The sequence below is a fragment of the Schistocerca piceifrons genome, chromosome 11, assembly GCF_021461385.2.
Source record: "Schistocerca piceifrons isolate TAMUIC-IGC-003096 chromosome 11, iqSchPice1.1, whole genome shotgun sequence".
NCBI classification, from domain to species: domain Eukaryota; kingdom Metazoa; phylum Arthropoda; class Insecta; order Orthoptera; family Acrididae; genus Schistocerca; species Schistocerca piceifrons.
The window spans coordinates 98,853,777-98,871,222 of NC_060148.1; the positions used below are offsets into that span (position 1 = coordinate 98,853,777).

General features: G+C 40.1%; 1 protein-coding gene across 3 annotated transcripts in view; it reads right to left on the reverse strand.

The window, feature by feature from the left end:
- The window catches only part of LOC124720416, a 331,791-nt gene that overhangs the window by 6,183 nt on the left and 308,162 nt on the right, over nt 1–17,446 (reverse strand). For all 3 annotated transcript variants that reach the window (XM_047245766.1, XM_047245767.1, XM_047245765.1), the window contains 4 exons: nt 15,933–16,005; nt 10,007–10,060; nt 3,041–3,106; nt 2,204–2,293 (listed from right to left, as the gene is read on the reverse strand). In XM_047245766.1, coding sequence (XP_047101722.1) covers nt 2,204–2,293; nt 3,041–3,106; nt 10,007–10,060; nt 15,933–16,005 — 283 coding nt within the window. The remainder of the gene's footprint in view (nt 1–2,203; nt 2,294–3,040; nt 3,107–10,006; nt 10,061–15,932; nt 16,006–17,446) is intronic.

Genomic DNA, 17,446 nt, shown 5'->3' on the forward strand with positions numbered 1-17,446 from the left:
AGAATAGAATGCCCTACCACGAGAACTCCTTACCAACCTTGTGGCCAGAGTGGGAGCAAGTTGCAGAGCACACATTGCCGTCTATGGTGATCTCACACCCTATTAAGAAGAATGTTCCACCTTCTGCAGTGCCCAGGGGGTCATCATACATCACAGCGACTTCAGTGTAATTACTTTCCTTGAATGGTGTCATTTCTGATTGTCTCCTTGCATATTTCTTTTGGTTATCTTCTGAACGGTACTGTACTATACTGTAGCAGTTCACTCTGTGTATGATGCAAGTCTCACCAAGCTATGGTACTTGGCAGTGACACATCCTGTGAAAGTTACTCTTGTCTTTTTGCACACCAATGTGTACACATCGAGAAAAGTTTTGCATCACCCCGGTCCCCAGAACTCCTGAAGGTAGACGTTGATTGTGGATATTGTATCACAGACACAGGCCCTTAGACTGTTCAGAGATGTCACTAAACCTGCCTAAAGATGTAAACAACCTTGCACGAGCAGCACCTATTAGACGGAGGGGGTCTGAGAACTGATCAGTTCCAGTCATTCCACCAGGAAAGAGGTACACAGATCATGTTGTCTGTAGTTCAACCATGCCTAGGCGGTCAATACTGTGGTTTGGTCACATCCGCATTGTTACTTTGTGCCGGAAGGGCTCTCAACACGGGAAGGGTCCAGGCGTCTCTGAGTGAACCAAAGTGATGATGTTCAAACATGGAGCAGATACAGAGAGACAGGAATTGTCGATGACATGCCTCACTCAAGGCTGCCTGAGGGCTACTACTGCAGTGGATGACCGCTACCAACGGATTATGGCTCTGAGGAAGCCTGACAGCAACACCACCGTGTTGAATAATGCTTTTCGTGCAGCCACAGGATGTCATGTTATGACTCAAACTGTGTGCGATAGGCCGCATGATGCGCACCTTCACTCCCAACGCCCATGGCGAGGTCCATCTTTGCAACCACGACGCTGTGCAGTGCAGTACAGATGGGCCCAACAACATTCCAAATGGACACTCAGGATTGGCATCACATTCTCTTCACCGATGAGTGTTACATATGCCTTCAACCATACAATTGTCTGAGATTTATTTGGAGGCAACCTGGTCAGGCTGAGCGCCTTAGACACATTGTCCAGGGAGTGCAGCAAGGTGGAGGTTACCTGATGTTTTAGGGTGGCATTATGTAGGGCCGACATACTCTGCTGGTGGTCACGGAAGGCGCCTTAACGGTTGTACGATACACGAATGCCATCCTCCGACCAATAGTGCAACGCTACCGGCAGCATATTGGCGAGATATTCGTCTTCATGGACGACAATTTGCACCCCCATCGTGTGCATCTTGTGAATGACTTCCTTCAGGATAACAACATTGCTTGACTAGAGCAGCCAGCATGTTCACCAGACATGAACCCTATCGACCATGCCTGGTACAGATTGGAAAGGGCTGTTTATGGACGACGTGACCCACCAATCACCCTAAGGTATCTACGCCGAATCGCTGTTGAGGAGTGGGAAAATCTGGACCAACAGTGCTTTGATGAACTTGTGGACAGTATGCCACGACGAATAGAGGCAAGCATCAATGCAAGAGGTACCAGTGTGTACAGCAATCTGTACCACTACTTCAGTGTGGCAGTACAACATGCAATGTGTGGTTTTCACGAGCAATAAAAAAGGGCAGAAATGATGTTTATGTTAATCTCTATTCAAATTTTCTGTGCAGGTTCTGGAATTCTCGGAACCTAGGTGACGCAAAACTTTTTTTGTTGTGTGTATTTTCCAAGCAGTGAAAAGCTGATCTTTTGATGTTTAACATTGCCTGTATGACACCCGTGCAGTTCATATAGTAACCAAGATTCCTATAAGAGCTTTGTGACAAATATCCATTACAAATTTTGCTTTGGCCATCAATTAATGCACTTATCAGTGGCAGTTCTGGAAAACTGCAATCTAGTCCTGACTCTTAGCAAGTCGCACAGCTTTTTGCAGTTCCCCATTACACACCTCAGTGCTGCTCCATTGCATCTAACAGCCATATGACAGGACAATCACTGTTCGTGCTCAGTGTGTTTTAAACTAACTCAATCCCATAACAACAAATTTCACTGCCTTCTTTAACAACTTTTCATGTAACAGTCTCTAAACTTTACATTTGTAAAATGTTGTCTACAAAATATTTCAAGCATTTACCATTTCATATTTAACAGGAACGAGATATTCGTCCTTCTCTTGTTTGATTTTCACTGGTCTGAAGACATCAGCATCCAGAAGTGTAGTACACTGAAACGGGAGAAAGTATAAGCTTGTAAGCAGAGGATCATAATAACAAGACTGCTTAATTAATTTGCTAATAATACAATCTGAGATGCTTGGCTTACATTACTTGTATTTAACTTTGAAGGCAATAATTTCTATCAAAACCGTGCCTGCAAGAAAATTTTAGCAATGTCTACATGTAGGTGTGAAGTGCATGTTTTTTCAGTTTAAGGTTTTATTCACCAGTCAGGCAATAAATACTCGCTGCACTTTGACAATTTCAAAGCAAAACAAGTTTGGTGGTTTTCCAACGCAGACATACAGTTGTCCATCTGAAAAACACATTCTTTTAACGTCATACCACAGCATCAGAATCTTTTCCCTTGTGCTGTATCGACTGTCATACTGTGTGCTAATCTAACTGGAAATTAGAGGTTTTTAAAGCTGAATGGAAGTTAAGTAAAATGAGTTAATTAATGACATGAATACCAACTTGACCTTCTCTTTCTGGTTTAGTATTCCTGCCTCTATGATTATTATTATTATTATTATTATTATTATTATTATTATTATTATTATTATTATTATTATTATTATTATTATTATTATTATTATTGGAAGCTTATTGGAAGCTTTTTGGAAAGATGTACCAGGAACACTGAGCAAATTTAAGACCTTTGTTGGGAAGTTAATGATTTCATCTCTGTGCATCATTGTACCAAAAGATTAAATGTGTGTTCTTCCCCTGGTTGCAGGTTTTCCATTACATACCATGCTTGGCGTTTGTTCTCCGTTTTCTTCAGTATAAATGTCTACCATGGGTAATTCTTCAGGGAGCTGGAAAAAGAAGACATTATGAATAACAAAAGCATATGAACTGTGAAGCAACAGTGCACTAACTGGAGGTACATAAATCTGTTACTTGTAGTAAGTGAGTACTCATTAATATGCCAACTAATTATGGCCTCCTGTGGAACTCTTAAATTTAAAACAATCATACTTGTCTCGATCAAAGAATGAATATTGTGTAGGGCAGTACTGTATGGTAAATCTTCATTCTATTTTGCAGAGATATTAAACGATGGAAATTCCAGGTGGTAATAACATCAGGAAATAACTAGGTTGCTACCCATCTTTAGAGAGAGAGCAGCAATCTCTTTTTCTTAATAATGCAAAAATATTAGCTTTTTGAAACTGTTTGCCTAAGCAAGTAAACGAGGCATTGATAAAATTTATACTTAAAATGCACTTATACTAACTAGGGCATATTCCATGCCGCAACAGTGGAAGCTCTTGACAATATATTCCCAATTATCTCACAAACTGCCAGGTTATGGACACACGTTTACTGGAACACTACTGCTTCTATTGATGCACATTTTTACCTGTGCAAGTTTGTGTTTTATTATGATGATACACACTCTATACATGAACAAGCCAGAGGCATGCTTAAATTTTTATCAAATTATGCTCAATATTGTGATTAGTTGATAAAAATACATCACTGCAAGTACAACCCTTTTAACGACATCTCTTCTCAAGCATCCAGAGAGCTTTAACAAGCTGTGGAGTTTGCAGATTTAATTTTACAAGAAATAGCATCCACTGAGCTATTTTTCTACAAAGTTGCCATCATTGTACAGACAACCGTCACAGTGGGGAACCAGCTTTTCTATATTCACAAAAAGATGCTGCCAGTGAAGACAACAATTACTGAACACAGTTTTTGTGCATCCTTTCCTGCTCACCAAGCTCCTTCACAAAGGTGAAACCGTCAATGTGGTACTTTGTCTACATCTACTTACACACTATGCAAACTATACCAGACCATCCTCTACCACTACTAGCCATTTCCTTTCCTGCTCCACTCGAACACAGATCAAGGGAAAAATGTCTGCTTATGCACCCTTATTTCTCTTCCTTGTCCTCAGGCAAAGTGGGAGTAGAACCATTCTGCAGACAGCTTCAAATGCCAGTTCTCAAATTTTCTCAATAGTGACCCTCAAAAGAATGTTGCTTTCCCTCCACGGATTTCCAGTTTGAGTTCCCCGAGTTTCTTTATAACACTTGCGTGTTGTTCGAATCTACTGGTAACACATCTAGCAGCCCACCTCCGAACTGCTTCGATGTCGTCCTTTGAGCTGGTACGGCTCCCAAACAGTCTAGCAGTACTAAAGAATAGGTTGCACTAGTAGTGCCCTGTATGCCGTCTCCTTTACAGATGAGCCACACTTTTCCAAAATTCTCCCTATAAACCAAAGTTGACTATTCACCTTTCACTCCACTCCACAATCCTCACAAGCTCATTCTGTACTATACTGTAAAACTTTGACAAAACTTCAGTGTGGGATACAAAAAGGTGTGAAAGGCTCAGTAAAGGCATGTTGTGCTTCACGACAATGCACATCCAGTCCTGCAGGTGTCACTTAAAATCTTATCCGACAATTCAGTTAGGAGTAATTTGAGCCACCAATTGTACACCCTTAATCTCTTATCTTCTGACTGCAACTTGTTCTTGAATTTCATGCGTGATTTTTGAGGAAGGCGCTTTTGTCAGTGACGATGAAAAAGTCTTCACTGGGCTACGAATAGGGCACAGAAAAGTTGCATTTCCTGCTATGAAACATTCTGAGCAATGGTGGCAATAACATAGAAAAATAGTTTAAGAAATGCTGTTTCTCGCAAAAATCAATTCTGGTTTGAAAAATGTTTTTCTGAGATTTTTCCCAAACTGGTACTTACTTCCTGGTTGTGCCTTATATATTGTGTGTATGTAAAATTTTAGCTATTTATTTTCATTGTATTTTGATAAATCCTATATCATTGTGGGATGACCCCTCTATGAATAAATACAAATTGCACAGGATAGACTAATGTGAAGAGCTGCATCAAACCAGTTTTTACCTGACAACTGCTAAACCACACAATTGGTATGAAGGACTATGTTTGGAGAAAAGCACAAGAGAGGATGCCAAATACTGCAGGGGTCAGTACAGTGTGCCTTGTGAGTGACCATGCAGCTCTTACCTCTATCATATGAGGCTCTAGGCAATCTGTCAGTGCTGTGCACAAACACCGTTCCTGTCACCTCAGTGACCCAGTACAAGGCAGCTAGTTGGTCACTCTCGTATCAAGTAATGCGACTTTCACTCTCCGTGCAGTAACACAATGATTGTTGGTGACCTAATTGTCACAATGTTGTCTTAACAAGAGGAAGTATGAAAAATAGTACAACTTCATAACATGTGGGAAGAGGAATCAGTCTTTGCAGGGAGAAACAGTGAACTAGTGCACCGCACCATGTGTTACAGTACTAGGCCCGTGACATGATATGCCACAATTACCCCAACCACATTGGTTTTGGTGAAGAGTGTCCAGCTGGATGTCAATTACGAAAGAAGTTTAGATCACTGTAGGAAAACTTCGAAGGTGAAATTGCAGATGTGTCCAGGTTTACAAAGGAGGCATTTATAACAACTGAAGCTGGTTTCATCTTTGGTTTTAATATTGTAAAAGTAAAGACACCTTTCAAGAGTTTCTAAACAAAGAAGCTTGGTAAGATTAGTGGTCAGGCCTGAATTATTCACTGGGTTTCTAGTTTCTAGAAAAATAACTTGTCATCAACAGCCTTCCCTTCCTTTTTTCACAAGATCACCCCTTTTGGGTCTTTATAGTTGTTACCATTACCACCACCAACCCTCTATTCTGAGGCTCTGGGTTTCACGTTGCATGCGGCCACAAAAACTTTTTAAAAATTGCAAAGAGCCCAATTGTTACCTTCAGGTGACAATTTCAACTGTTAGTCGCAATCCCCTCCCCAACCGAGTGCTAACTTTCGCAGCAAGTTCAGATCGTGCACACACTGTACAACGATAATGAGTTACAGAACATAAATAACGATCAAGGTGTTGAATAGTGACAAAAATAAGACACTGAGCAGGTTGTCAAATCGAACAGTTCAGAGTAGAAATGTCAGCAGTTAACACAATATCCGCACACTCGCTGCTGGATGTCTTATCCGGATAAGATTACATTCGATGTCACCGACAGCCGAATTATCAGTTGTTAGTACACAGGCAGCCACGTTTCGCAGACTGGTACACAGAGAGAAAGCCACAGCAGCTAAGTCCCCAGTGTTTCTAGACACCGGATCTTTTTCATTCGTTTGACAGAATAAACTAGGGCTTCAAGTAAGTTGTTATTGTAAACTCCAAATTTTGCGTGCCTCTTTAAATTGTACGGAAACAACTACCTTAGAAAACTAGGTAGGTCAGTGCATAAGTTCGTAGCATTTTTCCGTAAGTTTAACAAACACAACAGATACATTTATCAGATTTCAGTCACCAATAATATGTTCTCCTTTGCTATTTGCAACAGTCTGCCAACACTGGGGTAGCTTTTCAATTCCACGACTGTAAAAAAAATCACATACTTTTAGGCACAGAACTTGTCGAGCCGTGTTTGGAGCACAATTACAACAGGAAAGGAAGTTTCTTGAAGGTTGTTCAGAGAGCGGAAAAGGTGAAAACCTGAGGTCGAAGATTAGGAGAATAAGGTGGGTACGGAATGATTTCCCAACAATTCCTGTATAGTGTTTTTTTAGTCTAACTGACTTGATTTTTGTGATTTTAGCTTAGAGCATGTGGCACCCGTATACCCAGTTTTAGAATCTTCCCCACTGTATGCTAATATCCCACAATGGCAGTACGATCACAGTTCATCACATTTGCCAGTCTCGAGTACACCAATGTGGGTAATTGAGGATTAATGCATTTACACGATCGTCATCAAATCCCGAAGGTCTTCCTGAACGTGGAGAGTCTTAAAATAATCCTCCTCAAAATGAGAGAGTCATTTTCTTGACACGCTCTGTCCAACAGCATTATCTCCATACATGGCACAAGTGTTTACGGCTGCCGCCATTGCTGTCATCCCTCTACTGAACTCAAATTGAAGAATATGTCAGAAATGTTCAGATTTCTCCACTCGGCACTCCATTTTCTATCGTCCACAGTTCCACTCGTTATCTCCAAATGACAGAATGAGCGTTCAAATAGCGACAGTGAACTACAAATAAAAAATGGCAATTAATAAATGAACACACAGTAACTGGAATACCCACACGCAAAACAAAACATTACGAATTTGTGCACCAACCTAATACAAATACACAGTGAGGGTAATGAACGAATTTGCCCCAGACTGAACTTAAATACCAATTTCATTATAAAATTGTCTATTTCACGAATTCGCCAGGACACGGGAAATATTTGCAGGTACATCTAAAGATGAGATGGAGGTATCTAAATCAATGTCTTAGTAAAATTCTATATAAATGTTGTTTAAAAAAGATGTCGCATATCTCTGCAGGAGGTAGCCCTCTCACTCCGAGAGTTCGTTACATACAAGGAGGCACTACAGGCAGTGTTGTGTGTGGTTATCAAACTTCCTAACCTATCCTTCAGCCCTTTTTCACTCTGAATCTAGCCCTCTTTCAAATACACCCGACTCCATTCAGATTGCATCATACGCATCGGTTCCACCCTCCTAACATCTGGATGTTACCGGAAGGTCGAACACACACTGGTGCTTTTAAATGTCCCCACGACCAGAAATCCAATTGCCTCAAGTCTGGTAAATGTGGAGGCCACACCACTGGACCTGCTCATCGAATTTGGCACCAGTGAAAGGCTACGGTGAGATGCAGTCACGTAATCCGTAGAAAATGGGTCGTGCGATATAGTGCATACATGCGTCGTCGCGTTTTGCCAAAGGTAATGTTCTCCGGCAGCATCGGTGATTTGTCAGGCTCCTGTTAATCTGTTCGATGAAGTGTATGGACTGTCAGTCTGCCACTGACTATTCCTAACCGAACCACTTCTCGTGCAAAACTGACGCCAGCGTACGGTTGATACCTACAACAAATACCAGGTGTAGCAGTATGAAATAAGTGTTACGATACAAATGTGTTGATAGGGAACATTTCTTGTGAAAGAGCCTTAATTTTGTTTGTTTGCTTGTTATGACATCTGTCAAAGATATTTAGTATACATCAACTCATGGAACAAACATCATATGTTTTCATCGTGTTAATGTCGAATTTTGTACCAAAAAGTGATGATTTGCAGAAAGCATTAATTTTTTTGCTTTCATTTGAAAAAGTGCTGCAGGGTCTCATCGAATGCTTGTCGAGGCATATTGTGATCATTCTCTATCAGAAGCAACATGCAAAAGATGGTTTCAATGGTTCAGAAATAATGATTTTGATGTAAGAAATGAACGTGAAAGACCACCAAAAAAGTTTGAAGACGCCGAATTGCAAGCAATATTGGGTGAAGATGATACTTTGAGTCAGAAGCAAATGGCACCAATGCTAAATGTTGCACAACATACAATTTCTGACCGTTTGAAAGCTATGGGAAAGATCCAAAAGTGTGGAAAATGGGTGCCACACGAATTGAATGAAAGACAGATGGAAAACTGAAAAACCATTTGTCAAATTTTGCTTCAAAGACATGAAAGAAAATCAATTTTGCATCAAATTGTTACTGGCAATGAAAAATGGATTTATTTTAAAAATCCTAAACGGGAAAAATCGTGGGTTAATCCAAGAAAACCGTCAACATCAACTGCAAAACCAGATTGATTCGGCAAGAAGACAATGCTCTGTGTTTTGTGGGATCAGAATGGTGTGGTGTATTATGAGCTTCTAAAGCCCGGTGAAACTGAATACTAATCGCTACAGACAACAAATGATCAATTTGAACTATGCATTGATCGAAAAAAAGACCAGACTGGGCCAGAAGAAATGGCAAAGTAATTTTTTACACGACAATTCACCTGCACACAAAGCAAAACTGGTTCAGGATACAATCAAAACACGTGGCTGGGAGCTGCTACCCCACCCGCCGTATTCACCAGACTTGGCCTCTTCAGACTACCATTTGTTTTCATCAATGGGACACGCATTGGCTGAGGAACACTTCGATTCCTAAGGAGAAGTCGAAAATTGGGTGTCCGATTGGTCTGCTTCAAAAGACGAACATTTCTATTGGCGTGGTGTCCACAAATTGATAGAAAGGTGGTCAAAATGTATAGAAAGCAATGGTCAGTACTTTGAATAAAATGTTTTTACTTTTCAATTTAAAATTAGTGTCATTTTCACAAAAAAAACGCTCATTTCAAACCGGTACACCTCGTACAAGTCTGAGTAGTCCTCATCTACATGTCTCAATATCCACCTCCCCGTATCATTGCTGCAAACAATCCACTGTCTGCAAGTCACTGGAATAGCCTGCTGAACATTTTTGTAGATAGAATGGCCCACTGCAGATATCAAGTGAACAGTTCAGTAACCCATAACAGCACTGCGTGTGGCATTTCCCTCGTGGAATACTAGGCCTCCGGTGCACTCTTTACAGTACAGTTTGTTATTAATCTCGACCTGCTAACAGTGCGTGGGCAGCACAACCTCAATAGTTTTACACCATTGCACTGCTTTGACTGATCTCTGCACCACTCTCAATGTCCTACAAACTGCAAATAACTGCAACAGTGAGTTGTCCTACACCATTGGATACTATACACTACTTGCCACAAGTAAATTGGTTGCTGGACCAATATTATCTCCTGCAGGTATATGTAAATGTGTGTGTGTGTGTGTGTGTGTGTGTGTGTGTGTGTGTGTGTGTGTGTGTGTGAACATGAAAGTAACTCATCTCCTACTATACTGCTTACCGGTTCCTCTTTAATGTCCAGCACATCAGTGGGTTGGTCCACAAATAGATAACCCTAAAAAAAGACAACAGATAAGTTCAAAGATATTTCAGAAACAGTTTTACCTATAAGGAATATCAAATTAACCTGAGGACATTTTACTGTTTCCATTACAGTGAAGATGTACTTTACAATAGGGTAGTCTAAATATGAATACGAGTACATGTAACCTGTCACCCTAAAGCTGAGGCACTAAGCAGTCAACAGGCACATAAGCACCTCAACTATTACTCACTATTACTTACAAATGGATAAATAAATCTACTCAGCAAGTGGAGCAGGTGAACATACATACGAAAGGATTCAATATTTCATCATCATCATCATCATCATCATCATCATCATCATCATCATCATCATCATCATCATCATCATCATCTTTCAGAGCCTGTGGCTCCTCCTCCTGGCAAAAGAGTTGGAAGAGAAGGAAGAGGGATGAAGGAAAAGGACTGGAGAGGTTTAGGGATAGAGGTACAGTTCAGGAAGTCACTCAGAACCCTGGGTCAGGGGAGACTTACCAGACGGGATGAGAAGGAAAGACTGATAGTTGGAGACTGCACCAGGTGAGATTTGAAAACCTGGGAGCCTAAAGGTGGAAGACAGGGTAGTAGCAACACAGAGATTACTACTAAAACATTGTTCACAAGAGTGAAAAGCTAAGAGCATTGTGTCTAACAGAGGTGGGCGCAAAATAGACAGGTAAGAAAATAAAACATGAAGAAAACTAAAATAGAGTGAAGGAAGGAGTATTACTATAAAGAAATGCTGATATGGAAGGAATTAGTGTAAATTAGGGCCCAGAGTGTGGTGAGAACCGAATAGCACTAGTTTCCACCTGAGGAGTTCCCACCTGGTGCCTGGGGGAAGAATCCAGATGGTGTGTGTGGTAAAACAAGCACTGAGGTCATGAATGTCATGTTGTGCAACAGGATATTGTGTGTTGCCTGTATACACTCTGCGCTAACGCCCATTCATCCCGACTGTTAACTGGCTCGTAGTCACGCCGATAGAGGCCTAAAAGTGTTTAGGTAAGAGCGGGTATATGATGTGTCATTTCACGGGTGGCTCACCCTTTGATAGTTTTGCCAGTTACAGGGCTGGAATAGGTGGTGATAGAAGGGTGCTTAAGGCAAGTCTTGTAGTGGGGACAGTCATACAGGTAGGAGCCACGGAGAAGGGAGATGGGCGCAGAAGTAACACCACAACACGTCCTCTGTTCTTGCCGCCCACCTGGCCTTAATTTACATTCATTGCTTCAGTGTCGGCATTTATAAACAGTGTCTACTCCTTTCTTCACTCTATTTTAGTTTCCTAGACCTTTCATTTCCTGACTTTTTTCACCATCCCCCTCCCACCTCTGTTACATACAATGCACTTCGCTTTTCATTCTTATTAACTCGTGCACAATGTTTTAGTAGTACTCTGTCTTGTATATTACCCTATCTTCCACCTTTAAGCTCTCCGGTTTTCAAATCTCATCTGGGGCAGTCCCCAGCAATCAGACTTTCCTTCTCATCCCGTCCAGTAAGTCTCCCCTGAACCAGGGTCCTGGATGACTTTCCTGAACTGTACCCCTTTCCCTAAACCTCTCCAGTCTTTTCCTTCGTCCCTCTTCCTTCCCCTTCAACTCTTCTCCCAGGAGGAGCCACTGTCTGCCAAAACTAGTAAAAAAAATTGAATCCTTTCGTGTGTGTTCACCTGCTGCCACTTGGTGGGTAAATTTTTTTCTATCCGTTTTTATTATCAATAATTGATTACTTTCATTGTTATTTCACTATATTATTTGTATTCCATCCAGCAGATCACAGTATCAAATTAATAGCAAAAAGGATATATTTACCAGTGCAAAATGAAGTACAGAACTGCAATGGTAATTAAAATTAAATGTTTAGTATATATTGCTTAATAAAGTGTGTTCTATAATGAAATTAAAAACCGAAAGCTGGTGGAGAAACCAAGTTGGAGGTATGAATAGGAAGTGTCAGATTCCCTCTTCCCCAGCTCAGCAAACAAAAATTTAAAATAAATAAGAATTAAACACAGCATCATCAGGGCTTCCTCTTGTTACATACACACATTTACCACATTGTCAACACCTCAGAACTGTGTAACTGCGAATTTTGTTGATTATATTGTGTGTGTACACCCCAATAACCAGGTTAATGCTGTATGCCAGATTGGTAGTCAAACCTGGGACCTTTGCCTTTCGTGTGCTAGTGCTCTACCACCTGTGCTACGCAAGCACAACCCACGACCTGCGTCCACAACTTTACTTCTCCCATTACTTTATCTCCTCCCTTACGAAGTTCCAGAATGAAATGTCTCAGATTCAATCCCTGGCTGCCACACAGTTTAAACCTGCCCAGAAGTTTCAAATCAGAGCACACTGTTGTACAGGATTTTTTCTTTTTAAAAAAGAATGAAACAATAACAACCACTTTCCATGCTGTGGCTAAAACATCTCCCATCAAGATATAAGAACTTCTGTGAAGTTTGAAAGGTAACAGATGAAGTACTGGTGGAACTAAGACTCTACAGCATGTCTTAAGTTGTGCCTAGGTGGTTCAGAGCATTTGTCCCTGCAGGGTAAAGATCCCGAGTTCGAGTCTTGGTCTGGCATACAGTTTTGCTCTGCCAATAAGTTTCAAATGAGTGCACACTACCCTCCAGATTGAAAATCAATTCTGGATCTGAATGACCAACTCCCACACATTCAACAGAAACATTTTTGAAAATTGTGTTAAGTTAAATAATTGGGATATACACAAAAGAAATCAAAATAATTCACAAATGTGTTTTTTGGCATGGTAACATCACAATGAAGGTCCCCCCTGATGTAACAACAGAAAGCCCTGAAAAAGCTGTGACTTCAAAATATGCATTTCTGTGATAAAAATTCTATAAAGACAATGCTCAGAATTTAATAATACATTTTAATTTATTAATGTGTTTTCCATTTGTTTCACTGTCTCAGCTTGCCAAGAGTACTCACTATGGCTACCACAGTATTTACCAGATTAAAAAATGACGTTATTTCTTTACAGTAATTACTATCAGAAAGTAAAATGGACATAAACTTTCTTACTAATAATTTCCAACTTCTGGGGCTGAAATGACTGTAATATCTATGTTACATATTTTACTGTCATTTAGAACTTTTAGTGGGATGCCAACAGTCACATTACAAAATGACTTATTAGAAATTATTTCATCTTGTATAACTAAGCGAAGATTTGTTAAATGCAGCTGTAAACATGCACTGTACATGCAATATTAAACCTCAATCTCTCTATTTTTCAATGGAGAGTTTGCTAGTCTTGATTAAAATACTTGAAAGTTGACATCTGTCACTCGCTGCTACAGCATTGCCACATTGACTGCCAGCTATTGCTCAAGTTATAGGTAACATACAAACATGACCAGTCACTACACAAATGCTGTTAATTTGTAACAGTAATGTTGGAAGTGGCCACCACGAGGTGTGTCAGAAATGTGAGATGCTCTGTCGACAGCCGATTTTTAAGGGGCCAATGCCTGAACTGCAGCAAACGACATGTTTCACAGCCCTAAATTTTAACTCACATGCTAAGCTAAACACAACCTCACAATGTGCAAAGTATCTGAGAAAACAACGATCAATAATCTGCAGCAAGACTCAAGTTACAATCGCTTTGTTCACGGCTTTTAAAGCTAACCTCCTCGAGTAAACTGATGACAGAAAAAATTCGGTTCCAGCACTAACAGCTTCTTATCATTGGTTACTGAGACTATCCTGACACTGGCTACACGAGCTGCCACATTACAAACCAATGAGCAGTCCTTGTTGGCACTTTTTTTTTTACAGATTACAGGTGGCCTAGCAAGCTTCCAAACGAAAAAAGAATGATAGGAGGAAAAATAAGAGCAAATAAAAACAATATGATGGAAATGACACAGTAAGGAATTAGAAACAAATTGTTACATTTGATGAGCTTCGAAGCTCTGACCTTCAACACATCACGTTGTAACATCTCTGTTCAGTTTACAGCGATAAAAGGTACAGAAAGAATAATTTAAAATTAAGAATAGAATTTTTAGAGGGGAAAATAGTGTAGAATCAGAGTTCGGTAACTGCAGATCAAAATTATAGTATACAGCAAGTAGTTTAACGTCTAAGTACAGCGAAGCCACAGAAGCTCCGTCATGGAGAAGGCCGTGACGTTAAACTCATGTGATGAAAAACCTATAAAATGGCCTGATCGTTATCATTGCCACCATTTTTCCTTGATTGTTTCATTAAAGGGTGGGGAACCCGTGTCAGTCAGCGAGACAATAATTAGATTGGACTTTACCATGTTAAGGTTCACGATAAACTGTTACAATATTATGGAGATTAAAAATGATGTAGTGTACGATCTCTGACTGTTGGTAGCAACTAAGTATTAAGGGGATTTTAGGACTTTAGTGTTAGATTGGAACTTTACGGACATATAGGCGACAAAAACTCAAATTATCTGCCGATACGAGCGAATTCAGAGGTACTGGTATTCAGATATTCACGTGTGGACTTTTGAAAGTGTCGTGTGCCGTTAGTTGCAAATCTGGACATAGAGCGCGTGCATATCGGCATTTGCAGACTATTTAGATTCCTCCAGGCTAGGAACCTTTTAAATAGACCATCATCCATCACCATCTTAATCCTTGAATATAGAGTGAAAGTGAAATACAAGAGTGTTGTACTTATTTCATTTACGTAGTACTAATCAGTGAAGGTTTTATGGAACCAAAGCTATTCAGCAGTAAGTCAGCACCATCTAGCGGAAAGCGTTGGCATTAACTAACACGCTAACTGAAGTGAATGTTTACCAGTTTTACTGACTGTTTAATATGAACTTTTGTGACTGACGTTCCCAATCCCTCCAAAAGGTGGCACAGGCTGTCTTAATCATAAAAGGGGAGAATTTTGGCTGGACAAATTACTAAATAAAAGCGATATATACAAGACTCTTAATAATAGCAAAACACAAGGCCCACACCTCATCGGAGAGTCGTCGCTGTCATGTCGGGAAGTAAAGCCGGAAAACCAACGGACGATACGTATCTACGAGCAGATGTCAACGTGGAGTACCTAAAAAGGGAACCACAAGAGAGTTGGGGATGCTTCAACGTTTATGCGCTACCAGTTGCACTATGGCACAACACAGTCTAAAGGAGTTACATTTGTGACAGATGACAGTCGCAACAGTGAACTGCAGCCTCTAAAAAGTCAGCTCCATGCAATGCTGTGTGAAGCTTATCTAATGTAAGTTGATCTCTGTGATCACGATAACTGTATAATGCGACACAGAATTGCATCTTGTGTGAAAGTATCAGGTACTGTTTGGTTAATGTGACATGAAATCTGTGCGTGTGCGCTCACGTTTTATCAGGTGTGGGGAAATAATAAAAGTGCCTGACCCGTGATTCAGGATCCAAACACATCAAGGAAGAATCCTGGACAAGGAACTGGGAACGAACTGACCGACTATTGAGCAGTTTGGAAAAGGCGAACAGTTTGGGTGTGATGTTGAGTACTCCAACTGAAGGAAACCAGCTCTAATGCATGAAATGTCAGCTACAAAGTAATTTTAATAGCACTGTAGTGTGATTATGTTTGCAAATAGACCACACCAGCTAATGACAGACGAGCAATGTCATTCGCTGTACGATCAATGGGATGGCCAAGACGACTACAGATATGCAAGAGTGACCAGCATCACAGATCTGTCATTCACATTCATACCTTTAACACAATATTGTAGCAAAAGAATAGCAGTAAGAGTGAAAGCAGCCATCTGGTGTACTTTAATCAAACTACAAGTCCTAAGACGAGATTCATATGGAAAGACTTGACAAATTGCTCACTTACCGAATGCTGCTTCTTGTGTCTCGGGAGGGTTTCCAGATAGGAGTCGCACACGCTGGTTTGCTTTGGACTACACCTGAAAAAGAATACAATATTCTTACATTATGCCAGAGTCAGTTTTACAAAGATAGGGACGTGGTACCAGAATTTATATAGCTAAAACTCTCACACATTAGTATCAGTTGTGAGGGTTAGTTGTACTATTTTATCTATCACTTCCAAAAAAATAAAGTTATGTAATTACTTTTTGTTTGCTCGAGATATGTACTGCAGTCCTGGTAAAAAAACCTGCACAACAGAACTGTAGTGGGCAGCTAGTAGAGACAGAGGGGGGAAAAAAAGGGGGGGGGGCCACAGCCCACGGATAAAAGAGGAGTATTGTGGGGCGATATTCTGCATTTGAAGGGGAACAATGCTGCAACAATCTATACTGAATGAATAAGTATATGGAAACAGCTCACCACTATAAGACACAGTTAAGGTCCCCGTACATCATCAAACAAGGTCAAACTTTGTTGTTTAACAAATACTTGACTCTTGTGCAGTGTTGTTTGAAGTGTTTGTCAAACATACAGTGTGTGTGACAAATTCTGACTGACAGAAAAATCTGACAAGTTAGCGGACATTGTTCGTATTTATGTTTCACAGCATATATTCAGTGAAAAATAGTTTTACTACAGCATATCGCACTGTAACGTGAATTTACACAACTGATGGAACTACAACCAGGGATAAAACAAAGTAGCATCGGCAATTACCACAATGGTTAGGGTGTCACCTTTCCCAGACATATTACACAGGAAGAGGTTAAGAAGAAAATCTGTATTCTACACACAAAATAATAATAAAAATCTACAGTTCTCCGGTTCTTCCACAGATGATGCAGGTTGTATGTTCTCACATTGTGGTATTTTAATGGCTCATTGTACATTAAAAACACTTTCTGGTGGTATGCAACATTGTGCTTAGTATGAAAGAAAAATAAACTGTGTTCACTAAAATGCACCCGAGAAATTTAGAATGAACAATTTTGGCCACTTAGAATGAACTCAGCAAATCTAAAATACACAATCACAAAAAGAATAAATTGTTACAACTGTGGCCATATCTGGTTGTAATACACTAATGTTACAGAAACTAGACTTCCAAAACCTCACTTTGGTTGCCACTGCAGTATAACAGCCACATTCAACTTTCAGAGATGTTACTCATTACTACAGGAAACGTGTTAGAGGTGAACTGATTATGGTTCAAATTCCAAACAGTCAGTGCTAGTTGGTAAGAGGGTGAAGCTGCTGAGGAAACCATTCAGATCAAAATAAAATAATAAACCTAGAATACACTGAAAAGAAAAATGGGACAAATACAACCAACAATTTTTTGGCCTACAATGGCCCAAAATGAATACATATTTCACTTAGCCTTGTCTTTGGATACTTTGGCATTCTTGTAAACGCCCATACCTTACTAAACAACATTATATTGAAAGTGTACAGAATAAACTGCTATTTACAGTA